This window comes from Sabethes cyaneus, chromosome 2 (genome assembly GCF_943734655.1).
Source record: "Sabethes cyaneus chromosome 2, idSabCyanKW18_F2, whole genome shotgun sequence".
Classification (NCBI taxonomy): Eukaryota; Metazoa; Arthropoda; class Insecta; order Diptera; family Culicidae; genus Sabethes; species Sabethes cyaneus.
The window spans coordinates 235,066,120-235,078,835 of record NC_071354.1 but is presented as its reverse complement, the minus strand read 5'-3'; the positions used below and the strand labels follow the sequence as shown (position 1 = coordinate 235,078,835).

The 12,716-nt window shown below is 43.4% G+C and overlaps 1 protein-coding gene across 1 annotated transcript in view; it reads right to left on the bottom strand.

The window, feature by feature from the left end:
• The window catches only part of LOC128736796 (putative mediator of RNA polymerase II transcription subunit 26), a 331,101-nt gene extending 324,014 nt beyond the window's left edge, over positions 1 to 7,087 (bottom strand). The window contains exon 1 of the mRNA XM_053831285.1: positions 6,968 to 7,087. Coding sequence (XP_053687260.1) covers positions 6,968 to 7,087 — 120 coding nt within the window. The remainder of the gene's footprint in view (positions 1 to 6,967) is intronic.
• Positions 7,088 to 12,716: the final 5,629 nt, after the last annotated feature.

The window sequence follows — 12,716 nt, the reverse complement described above, 5'->3', positions numbered from 1 at the left end:
CTCAACTCTATCAAGAATCTTGTAAAGAATCTCCATTCTGCAGGGGAACTCGGATTTTGCAAAATTCGTTGATTTGTCTGCTGAGAAGCTTAGGTTCTGCCAAGAATCTTCCAATACTCTTGGATTAAACTAAGAATCTGGGGTTCATTCAAGACTCTTATATTCTCTCTAGATTTTTGAATTCTTTTAAGAATCATGAATTTTTGCAAGACTCCTCGATATTTCTCGAGGTCTCTTTCAAGACTCTTGAAATCTTCAGAGACTCTTTGATTCTTAGATTCTCCTAAGCAAAAAAAAAAAAATCTTGGGCTTAAACGTCTTTCTAAGAGTAAACCATTCTTTATCGATAGACTTCACAGCCGGCTGGTAGAATACTGGATAGCTGCGGGGCTAGTGCAACAATCCTACTAACTCTATCTAGCAGCACCGCCCAGACGAGATTCAAACGTACGACGACTGGCCTGTTAGACCAGCATCGTACCTCGCAACTTGCAGCAACGTGGACTCCTTCAAGATTCAAGATTTTTCGCAAAGTTTTTAGATTCTTTTAAAATTTTAGGATTCTTTTAAAACTTTCCAACATTATTGGATTCTGGGAAGATCTAAAACAAAGCCGTGACATTGTGGCGCCCTTGGCGAAGACCCGATTTAGCACTCACTCGTTTCTTAAATCAATGTTCTTTCCAAGTTTAAAGTTTATTATTTTTGATAAGATTTTACACCACCAACCAGTTTCTGCACCTAAACAATATTCTGAACTACATTTTTTTTTATCAGTTTTTGTTCCAAATTTTGTAATAAATTTTGGAGCAGATTTGGACTAGATTCTGAAGGAGAGGCTGTTAGAGTCAAGAGGATCGTAGCAACTGGCCCTGCAATTGTCCTGCACTCTAACAGCTGGCTGCGAAGTCTGTCGTATAAAAACAGAAGGTCAAGTTTCGATAACGCTATATTCCGCTACACCTAGGCTTTGCTTCTGAAGTAGATTCTGGACCACATTTTTGATCAGATTCTGGACCAGACATTGGACCTGATATTGGACTTCATTATGGACCAAACCAGATTTTGGACTTGGACCACATTTTGGTTCACTTTTTTATCAGATTTTGGACAAATTTTGGACCAGATTGTGGAACTGGACCACGTTATAAACAAGATTTTGGACCACATTTTTTATCAACTTTTGTTACAGATTTTGGATCAGTTTTGGACTACATACTAGATACTTACATACTTTGATCAGATTTTTGATCATATTTTGGATCAGAGTTTGGACGCCGATTCTAGACCTGGTCTGGACCACATTCTGGACATGCATCAGATTTTTTACCACATTTTTATCATGAACCAGATTTTGAATGAGACTGTAAACAACATTTTTGACCAGGTTTTGGTTCGGAATCTGGACCTGGACCAAATTTTCGAACTGAAACAGATCTTTGAGTTACATCCGATTCCAGACTAGGTTTTGTGCCACATTTTTATCAGATTTGGACCAGGCTTTGGATAATATTTTGGTCCGCATTTTTGATCAAGTTTTGGTCCAAACTCGAGACTTCCAGATTTTGTAACAAATTTGAACTAGTTTCTGGACCAAGTTTCGGATCACATTTTTATCAAAGCTGAACTAGGTCAGTTTTTGGACCTGAAGCAGATATTGGGCCACATTTTTAATATGATTTTAAACCAGCAACCAGATTTTGGATCAGATTTTGAACCAGATTCTGGATCTTGACCATATTTTGAACCTCAACTATATCGTAGACCACATATGTTTTATCAAATTTTGTTCCAGATTTTGGGAAAAAAATTGGACTGGGTTGTGGACCATGTTTTGGACCATTGGGATTGCAAAATCCTATATTTGCACCCAATTTTTTGCCTGATTCCAGAGCTGTAGTATGATATTGTGGCGGCCTGGGCGAATGCCCGATTTGGCACGCCCTCGTTTCTTAAATCAGTGTTCCTTTGAAGTTTATTATTTTTTATAATTAGACTGCCATGCATGATTCTTACAACTCGCTATATCCAGTACCTCGCTATACTCGAGAGTGCCTTACTGAGGTTCAGGCCGTTTTTGACGCCCCCAAGCAGCTGATCTAGAACGGTCCAAAAATGGGCCGAAAAGAGTTCAGAAAGAATTTTACAGAAATCTAAGAGTTCAAAACGAGTACTAAGAAGGATTCAAGAAGAATCCAAATATGGATCAAAAAGAGTCCAAGAAAATTCTATTAAGAGTTCTGGAAAAGTTAGACAAGAGAAAAGTTGAAAAAGCTTCTAAGAGGAATTTAAGAAGAGTTCAAGATGGGTCGAAAACGACGGTTAAAAGAATCTAAGAAGAGTCCAAGGAGAAGGCAAGAAGAATCTAAGGAAAATTCATGAGCGTTTAATATGAGACTACCAAGAATCCAAGTAGAGTTGCAGAAGAGAAACAAGTCCAGGAATGGTCAAAGAATATTTCGAGAAGAGTCCAGAAAGATTCCAAAAACGGCCCAAGAAGAGTCCTTCAAGTGTCCAAGAAAAGTCCTAGAAAAATCCAAGAAGTGTCCAAGAATAGTGCAGGAAGTTCAAGAAGAATACAAGAAGAACCTCAGAAAACTCCAAGTTGAGTTCCAGATGAATCGAAAAAGATTCCAAGAAGAAACCAGGAAAAGTTCACAAAGAGTCCAAAAATAGCCAACGAAAAGTCCTGAGAGAATCAAAGAAGAATCTAAACCCCAATTTTTGAATTCTTCTAAGAATCTTGTATTTTTCCAAGACTTCGTTTTGTTTTTGGGTTCTTTCAAGCCTCTTGAATTTTTTTCGAAACTCATAGATTATTTTAAAGTACTTGGAATCTTTCCTGATTTTTTCCAAAATAGTTGGAATCCTTTCAAAACCTATAAACCTATGAAAACAATCTTTTGGATTCCTTTAGGATCAATACTGTTGGTTTATTTCAAGGATTTTGGACTTTTCCACGAATTTCGAATTCTCTCAAGATTCTTGGATACTTTTTAGGCTCTTAGGTTCCTCTTAAGAGCTTCGTATTCTTCGAAGGCTCTTGGATGCTATTAATAGTTTTGACTTTTTTAGAGCATTTGAATTTTGATTTCAGAAAGCTATCAAGACTCAATTACTTTTAACCAACTCTTATGCTCTTCAATGTATGAACTTCTAGATCAATAAATTCTGGAAATTCAACGAATTGATTGTCAAAATTGAGCACATGGTTTTTGGATTAGACCTCAGGGATTCTAGACATTGGACTCGCAGATTCTATCAACAGCTAAGTTGAGGCATTTCAATTGGATTTAGCGATTCCTGCAATTGGACTTGGATTCTTGTACTTTAACTAGGAATTTTAAGACAAGTTTAGGATGAGAAACGATCGTATTTAGATGCTTCTGTGGATAGCTAGTGGTAATCGTTGCTATTTCCTTTGGCTTGTGATCTAGGTTATTAACACTGTTCTGTTTAAATAGATGAACTTATTATAACTTTGCGTGGTCTTTCTTTATTTTAACACTTTGCTATTTGGAATGTACAGCAATTTTTGTTTATTTTTCGTTTTACTTTTTCATAAGTATTTATAAGTGTTGTAATAAAATACAATGGAACTGGGACTGCGACTGGGACTGGGACTGGGACTGGGACTGGGACTGGGACTGGGACTGGGACTGGGACTGGGACTGGGACTGGGACTGGGACTGGGACTGGGACTGGGACTGGGACTGGGACTGGGACTGGGACTGGGACTGGGACTGGGACTGGGACTGGGACTGGGACTGGGACTGGGACTGGGACTGGGACTGGGACTGGGACTGGGACTGGGACTGGGACTGGGACTGGGACTGGGACTGGGACTGGGACTGGGACTGGGACTGGGACTGGGACTGGGACTGGGACTGGGACTGGGACTGGGACTGGGACTGGGACTGGGACTGGGACTGGGACTGGGACTGGGACTGGGACTGGGACTGGGACTGGGACTGGGACTGGGACTGGGACTGGGACTGGGACTGGGACTGGGACTGGGACTGGGACTGGGACTGGGACTGGGACTGGGACTGGGACTGGGACTGGGACTGGGACTGGGACTGGGACTGGGACTGGGACTGGGACTGGGACTGGGACTGGGACTGGGACTGGGACTGGGACTGGGACTGGGACTGGGACTGGGACTGGGACTGGGACTGGGACTGGGACTGGGACTGGGACTGGGACTGGGACTGGGACTGGGACTGGGACTGGGACTGGGACTGGGACTGGGACTGGGACTGGGACTGGGACTGGGACTGGGACTGGGACTGGGACTGGGACTGGGACTGGGACTGGGACTGGGACTGGGACTGGGACTGGGACTGGGACTGGGACTGGGACTGGGACTGGGACTGGGACTGGGACTGGGACTGGGACTGGGACTGGGACTGGGACTGGGACTGGGACTGGGACTGGGACTGGGACTGGGACTGGGACTGGGACTGGGACTGGGACTGGGACTGGGACTGGGACTGGGACTGGGACTGGGACTGGGACTGGGACTGGGACTGGGACTGGGACTGGGACTGGGACTGGGACTGGGACTGGGACTGGGACTGGGACTGGGACTGGGACTGGGACTGGGACTGGGACTGGGACTGGGACTGGGACTGGGACTGGGACTGGGACTGGGACTGGGACTGGGACTGGGACTGGGGCTGGGGCTGGAACTGGGACTAGGACTGATACACTGCTATATTGGGACACTAAGTTATTGGGACGTTAAGGTATAGGGACACTATAGGTTATTGGGAAACTACGATATTTGGACACTAGGATAATTGAACACTGGGATAATTGGACACTAGTACATTGTGACACTAGGATATTAGGTCACTAGGATATTGGGATACTAGAATATTGGAACACTCTGATATTGGGACACTAGGATGTTGGGACACTAGGATATAGGATTACTACGAGTTTGGGCCACCTTTCATTTGCAATCAAAATAGTTAAAACCGGTTGAGCGGTTCAAATCTATGTATATAAAAGTGAGCGTGAGTATGTTTGTATGTTTGTATGTTCCACCATACCTCCAAAATACCTTGACCTATCTCCGCCAAACTTGGCACACATGTTCCTTGACATAAGAGAATCAGCACTGGGGGGTTAACAAAACCGAGGGAGGGAGATTCCCTGATAGGGGGGGATGGTCCCTAATAGAGTAGGGGGGGCATAACTCCGAAACGCCTTGGCCGTTCTTTTTCAAACTTGGCACACATATTCCTTGACATCAAAGAATTAGCACGGAGGTTGACAAAGGAACTAATAGAGGGGGGGGACCATAACTCCGAAATAAAAGTGGGAGGGGGTTCGTAACGGGGGGAAGGCCATAACTCCGAAATGCCTGGACGGTTATTCATCAAATTTGGCACAATTGTTCCTTGGCATAAGAGAATCAGCGCTGGGGGGTTAACAAAAACGAGGGAGAGAGGTCATAACTCCGAAACGCCTTGACCGTTCTTTATCAAACTTGGCACACATCTTCCTTGACATCAGGGAATCAGCACCGGGGGTTGATAAAGGGGGATAGGACTAATAGAGGGGGGGGGGGGGGGTGGAAACGATAACTCCGAAACGCCATGACCGTTCTTTATCAAACTTTCATACATGTTCCTTGATATAAGGGAATCAGAGCTGAAGGGGTTGACAAAAGAGGGGGTAACAGGAGGAAGACTCCGAAATATTTGGACGGTTCTTCCTTAAGTGACGGTGGGACAAAAGAGGGAGCTGATGACAGGAGATTGCTGACAGGAAGGAGGGAGTAACGCCCACATGACTGTAACAATTTATCCTTACAACAGAAAAAATCAAAATACGAAACGGTAATGCTCGCAGCTATAGATTTGTAGATCAAGTGTAATTATGCGCCGAATCAAAGTGACCCCTATAAAAAGTATTCGACCATTAGTGCTAAGTGTTGCTGGTCGACTCTATTTGAGTCACAGGGGGCAATCATTCAAACAGTGTGGGGTTGATCTGAGAACACCATGTTTTTCCCATGGTCAACTTTATTTGGCATGTTCCAGAGTGGGCTCAACCAATAATTTGTGCATTCTTGCTCCTGGTGGTGAAACTAAAAACATTGTTTACAAACAAGTTTTGTCTTGAAGTGAGATGAAAGGAATGACAGGTTTTTTGTATATATGGAAGAAACACTGTTGCATTTTCTACTTTTTCAGAAAAGTATAATAACAAAACTATTGATTACTTATGAGTAGGGCCATTGTTAGCGGAAGGTGCAAATAGCTTTGTTTCTCTTTGTTTACAGGGTTTTATAGGAATTTACGTAAAGAAAACAGATGTGTAAGTGGCCGGGTAGACAAAAGAGGGGGAGCTGACAAATGGGGAGGAACGTCCAGAAGAGGAACAAGCGTTATATTTTTGCATTATAAGCATTTCGGTTACAATAACTGATGTACAAGTGGCTGTGAGACAAAGGCGCCCCGAGTAAGATCGGGTACTCAGCTAGTATTATTATAAAATACAATAGAAAAAAAATTATTTCTAGGAAGACCTTAATTCAATAAGGGCGCAATACAAATTCGATACACATGCCACACAAATTACTTATTCCATCAATTTTGTCAGTTGTATCTGCTCTGAATGAATCCCCTTCGCTTCGCTTCGCTTCGTCAAACCAAGCCAGCTCGAGTTACACCCAAAGCGGACGGTGAAATGATATTACCCATTTTACAAAACCCAGCCCACATTCTATTGTTTATGTGCAAAATAATGAAAACGAAAAAATTCATCGCATATTTTACACCCCAGGTGACAGTGTGGCAGAAGGGCGACATTCGGTTCGCCTGACAACTAAATCAAATCACACATTCCATAAATTTTCCACCAACTTTTCGAACGCAGTTCGAATAACAATAATCGGATCATTTCCCGCAACTCTATTCAATTAAAACGATGAAATAATCAATCAGCATCAAACAATGGCCAACCCGGCCGGTGACCGGTGCTGCTGCTGCTGCTTCTGCACACACGTGTGCTGCCGGGCCGATTCGATTCCGGTCAGCCGGTACCGAAGCGCGAAGTTCACCGAACCGATCATTATTCGAATTAACCCGCCTATTCAACGATGAAATGATGGTGACATTGGACAGCGCGCGGGGTGCAGAGTCGTCGTCCGATTCCGTTCCGTTGCGAAGCTGCTGCTGGCAAAAAGAACAATCCGAACACCACCGGGCGCTGCCACACACTGCTGCCAGCAGCAGCAGTGGCCACAGCGACACACAACGACGATGGCGACGACGACGCAATGTGGCCGGTCAAACAGCAATCGTACTTCCGGACTGCCGTGCTTCGGTTTTTTTTCTCCGGATCAGAACCATTCCGTTACATAAATCATTGCCCTTTGATGCAAATTTATCCCGACAAACGTCACCTGCTGCTGACTGGCGGTAGTTCATGTGTGTTTGTGTGCGTAAAAATGGCACATCTGGGGGAACACATTCCGATGTGTGCCTTTTCACCTGCATGCCTTTGGGGATTTGCATTATCCTAAAGGGTTTCCGCCTTTCCCGGTAAAAGCAGATCACTCAATCCCGTCGTTATGAGGAGCGAGCAAAGCATTTTTCAATATATAAAATCACTGAACTAGATAAATCCGTTTTGCCACTTTGCCCCGTTCACGTGCGTCTGGCCTATGCGATGGCGTGTGATGCCTTCGCCGGGCTCACCGGAGGATAAACTCACCAGATAGCTCGGAATCAGCTACCGTAGCGTGATTTTCATTGTTATTTTATTTTATACCGATTTGCAGCAGCATTGAAGCGAATAAATTGTGGATATATTCCCATGCCATGCCAAGCCAAGCCAAGCAAGTGCAATGATGGTGCACAGGAGATACGGCGAATGTGACGGGCTTTAAATTTCACGAGTTAAATGTGATGGCGGATCAAACAATCAAGCGTCTCCAGCTCGAGAGAGATGTAAAGCTGACGCACGGTGATTTGTGCACAGTCATGCAGCTTTTCTATCATCCTTTCGTCCCGGCTACGTTCCGAAGGGCAGACAGGTTTGACGCTACAGCAAACGTTAGAGGGAGTAGGAAATTTATTATCACCTAAGATCGATAACGGTTCATAGCATTATGAACCGTTTGCCCGGCGGGACGCCGGTAACCGATTGGTGGTGGTGGTGGGGTAGAACGTAGAACCATGGATAGACAGTATGGAGGCTGCTGGTTGATCCACGGTTCAATGGTCACTGTGTTCCGCTGGGCACGAACAATGTCGCGTGCTGTATGCGGTACAGGAACTTAGATAAGCGTTATTTGTTGTAGTGGCCTGCCGCCGCGCCTTTGTGGCCTTTGTGGCCCTGAGATTGCTGCATGAAACGGCGAATTGTTCATGTGAGTAATTTTAATTGATAACGAATTTTCCATCGATTGCCGTCGGTCGGCCGGTCGGCCGGTCGGTGTGATTGGTGTTTGAGCCGACCGAGGCCTTTGTTCGATTGAGCAGAATAGCGGCAGTGATTTGTGCTGTAATTCGATCAAGTTCGAAGTGAATAGATTGCACAGGGTTGAATGTCAAATGGAATGGAAGGGGTTTATGATGCGGCGATACTATCTCGCACTTTATCACTCAGATGGAATGGAAAAGGTCTTGATTGGTATTTGGGATATTTCTGTTATATCAAATTGGATTTTGGAGTCCTGTACTTAGTATTAATTTACAGAGTTATTCGTTAATTTGTGCACATTGTGCACACACCATTCATTTAATTCTGACTAACTGACATTAGACTCCTTGTTGATTAACTGACTGGTGGTGTAATTGGAAACGCACTCGACGCGTTGAAAGTTGTGGATTTAAATCCCACTTGGGCAGTTAATTACTTTTCGCTATTTGCATATCATTTTTCCCAGTTCTTCCAATGTTCGTTTCTCACAAAAAAACACATTTACTCCTTCTTATTGGCTAGGATTTTTGAAAGCTAAATAAATATAACATGATGATTAGAATGAAAAGTTAAACAAGATAAGATATCATGGTAACATTCTATGAGTTAACATTTTACATTTCCTCAATCCAAGTGTCCCAATCCAAGAGGCCCAACTCAAGTGTCCCATTTCAAGTGTTCCAAGCCAGGTGTCACTAGTCTATAAGCACTCGCCACTCGCATGGTCATGAGCTGGAACGTGCTGTTCAGCTTTGCTAGGGTCCGTTTGGTCCACAACGCAGAAATCCAGGTTGGTCTGAGTATCGATAGGAAAACACTAGCCAGAAGTCGATGCCTACTAGGTCCGTAGCTATTCGATATAATTCTAGCCAACGCTGCTGCCTTCTCACAGACATAGTCCACGTGGCTATTAAAGTTAAGCCAATCGTCGATCACCACTCCTAGGTCCTTCAACACCTAGCAGCGAGGCTGTGGCGTACTCTCCAACAGTGTTACTTTACAGTTACTGACTACACTTCCGTGTAGTGGTGAGCTATCGGCAGCTTCGCTCCTTGCGCTACATTTCTCAATCGTACCGATTCCCTATGTGGCCAGCATTACTACCTTTTCTAGCGTCTCATCCGCTGCCGACAGTAAGATGTCGTCCGTAAAGCTAACAATCTCTGCCCCTTTGGGCAGTTTCAGAGTCGACACACCGTTGTACATCTCGTTACATAGCGTTGGACCGAGAATAGAGCTTTGAGGGACTCCCGCCGTAATCTTCACCGATCGCTGCCCCTTGGCCGGCTTGAATTGACTCGTACTTGTGATTCTCTGTTTCTGGAAGTAAGTCTTCAGGATCTGGAGGTAGTCTGGGACTTTCATTTTATGCAGTGACGCTATAGCCCCCCAGCTGGTTTTTGATGTTAATGGTTATCAGTTATCAGCGCAATAACGATCGCCCCTTTGCTTTTGTTTGGCCGATTTTTAGACTTTCTCGATTACTGTCCGGATAACTTCAATTTCAACTGTCAACAGAATGATCCTTTGCAACAGTTTTCCGAGTATATCAAGCAGAGTTTCTACCCTAGTGTCCCAATCGAATTGTCTCAATCTAAATGCCGTAATCCAAGCTCAATCCAAGTGTCTCAACCCAAATGTCCCAACTCAAGCGTTTCAATTCAAGTGTCCCAGCCAAGTATCTCAAGTCAAGTGTCCCAAGTGAAGTATCCAAATCCAAGTAACCCATCTCATGTATCCCAAGTGCCCAAACCCAACTGTCCCAATTGAAGTGTCCCAATCGAAGTATCCCAATCCAAGAATGTCTCAAGCAAAGTGCCCCAATCCAAGTGTTCAAATCCAACCGCTCCAATTGAAGTGTCTTAATCGAAGTTCTCCAATCCAAGTCTGCTAATCCAAATGTCTCAATCCAAGTGCCCCAAATCAAGTATCCAAATCCAAGTGTCACAGCTCACGGTTGCCAACCCAAGTATCTCAACCAAAGAGCCTCAATCCAAGTTCCCCAATCCAAGTGTCCTAATCTAACTGTCCCAACTCGCATGTCCCAATCCAAATGTCCAAACCCTAATATTGCAATCTAAAGGTCTTAATTTGAGTGTTCTAATCCAAGTGCTTAAATCCTAGTGTCTTCTTCCAAGTGTCTCTATCCAAGTGTCCCAAATCAAATATCCAAATCCAAGTGCCTCAGCTCACATGTCCCAGACCAAGCGTCTCAACAAAAGTATTCCAAAAGTGTATCAATCCAAGTGTCCCAATTCAAGTGTCCCAGCCCAAATGTCTCAACTAAAGTGTCCTAATCCAAGTGTCCAAACTCAAGTGTCCCGATGTGGAAGGCTCTTAGCGTTTACGATTTCATTCTGTGTCAGCTCGGTAGTTCTGACCCAGAATAGGTTTCAAATGTTTCTACGTTCGGTGTTGACTGAATTTACGACCTACAAGAACAATTTGAGAATGTGCCGAAAAATATCGTATTGCAAGAAATATATGAATATTATATTACACCAATAAAAGTGTCCCAATCCAAGTATCTCAATACAAGTGCCCCAACACAAGTATCCCAATTCAAGTTTTCCAATCCAAGTCTACAAATCCTAATGACTCAAGCCAAGTGTTCCAAATCAAGTGTCTCAATCCAAGTGTCCCAGCTCAAGTGTCCCAACCCAAGTGTCTCAACCAAAATATTCCAATCCGAGTGTCCTAACCGAAGTGCTCCAATCGAAGTGTCCAAATCCAACTGTCCCAATTGAAGTGTGTCAATCCAAGTATCTCAATATAAGGGTCCTGATCTAAGTGTCCCAATCTTAGTGCCTTAATCCAAGTGTCTCAATTCGAGTTCTCCAATCCAAGTCTGCACATCCAAATGACTCAATCCAATTGACTATTCAAGAATCCCAAACTCACTGCCCCAGCCTGAAGTGCCCTAATTTAAGTGGCCAAATCCAAGTGTCCTGATCAAAGTGTCTCAATCTAAGTGCCCTAATCCAAGCGTTACAATTTTAAAGCCTCAATTCAGATATATCAACCCAAGTATCCCAACTCAAGTGTCTACCCATGTGTCCCAATCTAACTGACCCAATTCAAGTGTTCCAGTCCAAGTGTCTTAATTGAAGTTCTACAATCAAAGTGTTTCAACCCAAATGTCTCAATACTTGTTTCTCAAACCAAGTGTCCCAAACCAAGTGTCCCAAGCTAAGTGTCCCAACCTAAGTGTCTTAACCAAAGTGTCCCGATCTAAGCATCCTAATCAAAGGAACTGAATTATAGTGTCTCAATCCTAGTGGCTAAACTCAAGTGTTTCACTCCAAGTATCCCAATTTGAGTTTCTGAATTCAAGTGCCCATACCAAGTGTCTCTATCCATATGTCCTAGTACAAGTGACCTAATTCAAGTATCATAATCCAAATATCATAATCCAAGCGTAAAAATCCAAGTGTCCCAATTTAAGTGTCGCAATATTAGTACACCACCTCAAGTATCCCAATTTTCAATCCAAGTCTGCTAATTCAAACGTCTCAATTTAAGTGTCTCTATCCAAGTATCCTAAGCCGAGTGTTACAACTCAAATGACGCGATACATGTGTCTCAACCCTAGTATCCTAATCCAAGTGTCCAAATCCAAGTGCCCCAGCCCAAGTATTCCGATCAAATTGTCTCAACTAAAGTTCTTCAATCCAAGAGTCACAACTTAGGTGTCTCAATACATTTGGCCAAATCCAAGTATCTCAACCTCTGGGTCCTAAACCAAGTGTTCCAAACCAAGTGTCTCAGTCTAATCCAAGTGTTCTAAGTGTCCAAGTGTCCTAATCCAAGTGTTCCAATTTTAGTGTCTCAATCCAAGTGTCGGAATCCTAGCGCCAAGCGTGCCAACCCAAGGCCCATTTTGTGATTCGAAAAGAAGATCTTTCATTTTAATTAGCTGTAAATCTACTAATATTAGAACAGTTTTATAGTCTTTCTAACGTTTCGGTTATAGAACCTCTATTATGCAAAGATACACTGACAGCCAAAAAAACGTTAAATTTTACAGTCGACAAATAGATTCAGAAAAGCGGATCAAAATGTATCGAGCTCTGTGCTTAGGAGGACAACCGAGGGGTTTACGTAAAATTACGAATGCAATTTACAGTACGACAATTCGGATCAATTCGACAATGTAAACACAGTGTAAAAATCTTCAGCTGTTTATTATGCAAACTTATGATTAATTGTATTGTAATAAATGCCTTAAAACATTCATATGCATTTGTTAGATGAAGTTAAGTCCTAAATGTCCT